At 34.7% G+C, this 3,409-nt stretch overlaps 1 protein-coding gene across 1 annotated transcript; it reads right to left on the bottom strand.

Moving 5' to 3' along the window:
* Nucleotides 1-1,326: 1,326 nt before the first annotated feature.
* LOC140879240 (pumilio homolog 12-like) lies at nucleotides 1,327-3,047 on the bottom strand. The gene is made up of 5 exons (XM_073282917.1): nucleotides 3,033-3,047; nucleotides 2,677-2,835; nucleotides 2,165-2,334; nucleotides 1,823-2,081; nucleotides 1,327-1,723 (listed from the first exon to the last, which is right to left on the bottom strand). Exons 1-5 carry the CDS (start codon nucleotides 3,045-3,047, stop codon nucleotides 1,658-1,660), a joined length of 669 nt encoding a protein of 222 aa, XP_073139018.1. The 3' UTR covers nucleotides 1,327-1,657.
* Nucleotides 3,048-3,409: the final 362 nt, after the last annotated feature.

Here is a 3,409-nt window from a genome sequence, read left to right as displayed (position 1 = left end):
TTGAAATCTCTTGTAATTAGCTCAATTATTGTTTGAATAAATATAAAGATAAATTTGATATTTTTATGTGTGTAAGTAATCAAAACAATGAAAATACATTTTAATCCATAGTTTCAAATCATTTTATTCAACCTCAACCTTAATTTATTTGTATTTTAATTTTTTATTCAAACATACTTACTAATTGTTACCAATAATTACATAAAAAAAAACAATCTTGTGCATCGAATGTATGAAGTATATATATATATATATATATATATATATATATATATATATATAAAAGAAACAAAAGTTCTGGTTATCGACTCCGCCATCTATTTTTCCAACGCGAATTACTCAACGGAAAGGTGTGGAGATGGTTTCAACGCTCTTACAAGTCATTTTGAAACTCCCAGAAACTTACTTATACGTTATTAAACCAGTGAATAAAAAATAAAATAAAATTTATTCTCTCACTCATCATACAATGATATGTCACCGAGTAATAACTTGTCATCAATTATTCTACATGGTAACGAGGTTTCAAGAAGACAACCTACAACAGATACGGTACCAAGCTCTATGCAAAACTCAGACATACATAATGATGTCGAGGCAACCTGATCATTTAAAATCTCAACATCTAAAATGCAGAGCAGAGCTATCAGAGTTAGCAAAAGGAAAGGCATACTTTTACACCCCTATTTCTGTAAGGTCATGAAGCAGAATGGTGAGCAGAAGAACCAAACGGAATTTTTTGAAGGGATAGAATGGCACAGTTAAACTGTCAAGACATATTAACCCCTCCACTCATCAAGTTCCTTATTTTCTCATGAATGTCCAGAAGTGGAATTTTGCCACAAACATAACTCTGCACCTAATGAAGAAGAAAGATTTTTTCTAGTGATACTATAGTTCTAAGCAACACCAACTGAGAGTCACTATCCACTACTTGCCATTTCCCCAATCAAAACTCAGCCACAGTGGTCCAGAAAAACAGTGGTTGAGTTAAAACTGGGGATGCCGATTGTAAACGTGGTGTAACTAACATGGGATTTTTCCCTTCCATTTCCTGGTAACTTTAAGCAGCAGCAAGGCTTAAAAACAAAATTCCTTATGTCAGTGTACATCTTAAGATCTTCCCGAGAGACCTTATCATACAGACCTACATGAGTGGTGTCAAAGGAATACTATAAACAATTGCAGGTGAAATGATCCCAAAAGTAACAAACTTTATCAAGACGCTTCTATATCAGGTAACAGTACGTCCAAATACAAGATCAACATAAATAAGAAAAAAGAATTAGAAAATCAATCAAAAGACAATCTGCTAATCAACTGTACACTACATCATATGTTTTACCCAGAACTTAGCAAACAACCTATAGCCAACTCAAATCAACGCACACCGTTAATAAACTTAGTACACGATTTCTTGTGTCTTGGTGCAAAAATTCCATTTAAATTCTGAAAAGATTTCAATTACCGAAAGAGGAAATCTATCTTGAGGTGGGACAAGTACTAATAAAGATATTCATTCAATCTTAAAAGCCCACACCCTAAAAAACAAAATATAAATATCAAACACCATAGAACACACAAAACAAGTAAATGCGAACATATTTCCGAGCAAAACAGAAGCCATATTTCCTGGCCACCAGACATGATTCCTCTTTCATTGCTTCTTCAGCGGTTGAGCGTATTGGCGAATCAAAACGTTCAAAATCTTGAGATCAGTTCCCTGCAAGAAAGTATAATGTTGCATTGACCTTAAATATAGTCTAATTTGAGCTAGGCATACAGAAAATAAAGAAATAAAGATGAGCATTGTTATCAGTACCTTAGCATAGTTTTTTATGGATTTGAGAAAAGAGTAGCCATCAGGATCTACTAGGGCTGCCACCAACCCACGATCGTTGATTATCTCAGAGATGATTTGAGATGCATATTTTTTTTTGGATGCACCTATCAATTTTTTGATAACATCTCTTCCATATTTGTTATAGCACAGGTCAATAAAAATCCCTTGAATTGCATGTACTAAATCCTGTAGCAGATTGGGTTTCTCCAATCCTATTAGATGTTGAATGACAGAACTCCTGAAACCGGATTTTGGATTATATATGCAAATTTGTATTAGAGATATGAAAAATGAAACATGTATAGGTTTATGTACACATACCCGAATCTATCTTGAGACCAATAATAATAGTTTGATATTACTGTTTGCGCAATCTCCGCAACACAGCTCCCAATTATATAGTGTTCTGATAGGAGGATTTGCAGGAGCTTGGACCCGTTCTCATCAACAGCAATCTCCGAACAATAGTCAGCTATCTTATTGAGCATTGACTGGGAAAAAACCCAACTATTTTTTCAGATATGGTAAAGCAAAAAAAAGAAAAAGAAAAAAAGGATAACATTCAGTACTAAATACTTCTACTACCCATCAATGCATTGTGTTCTTTGACTGATAATTACTCTCGACCATGAAGATATTAACATAACATACTGTGTACAACATATATATTGTGTAAAAGTGGCATAACACCTAATTACATTATTTGATACATCAACTTGTTCCAACCAATCTGAGATAATTTATTTTGAGGAAACTCACTTATTTTAGCCAACCCATGATAGAGTATATCTAAAGTCCAAAAAAAAAAATAAATAAAAAGGACAAAAGTGTACCTCAGTTTCTTTGGCTGGGACGGGGAAAATTCTAAAGCACTCGGCAACAACATGAGAACCAATGGCGAGTGGAACTGTGAAGTAACTGAGGCAGAACACAATTCGAGAGATTTGCTTTTCTGCCCCCGAACCCCCAACAATTTTTGCATGTTTTGGGATCTAGAAATCAATAGACGGAGTGGAGTTATTATCTTATTCAATGAGAGGTAGGTGCATACTATTGCGTGCCCCATTAAATTAAATAGGAAGAGAAAGTATTAGCCCTCGCGCATCGGCAGTGATCGAAGAAACAAACTGATTCTTCTGGTCTTCATTGTTGGATAGATAAACTTGATTAATTGATTGTCTTCCATCACCAATTTTCCCAACATTGTGGTATCAGAGCCCAGGCTATAGATCTGGAAAAGTAGAAATATCGAATAATAATCTTCCAGTTCCTCAGCTCACTAATGAAAATTATAGCACTTGGTGTCTTCGAATGAAGACATATCTTGGTGGTCAGGATCTATGGGAATTGGTCGATGGAGGCTTTCAACTTCAAAATGAAGAAAGCATGTCTCAAGGACAAAAAGACTTGCAGCAAGCAACTAAGAAAAAGGATCAAAAGGCACTCAACATGATTCATCAAGCACTTGACGACACAATGATCCAAAAGGTGTCAAATGCTTCTACGTCAAAGCAAGCATGGGATAATCTTCAAAATATATACAAAGGAGTGGACAAAGTCAAAAAG

The sequence above is a fragment of the Henckelia pumila genome, chromosome 2 (assembly GCF_033568475.1).
Source record: "Henckelia pumila isolate YLH828 chromosome 2, ASM3356847v2, whole genome shotgun sequence".
NCBI lineage: Eukaryota > Viridiplantae > Streptophyta > Magnoliopsida > Lamiales > Gesneriaceae > Henckelia > Henckelia pumila.
This window is presented reverse-complemented; position numbering and strand designations above follow the sequence as displayed.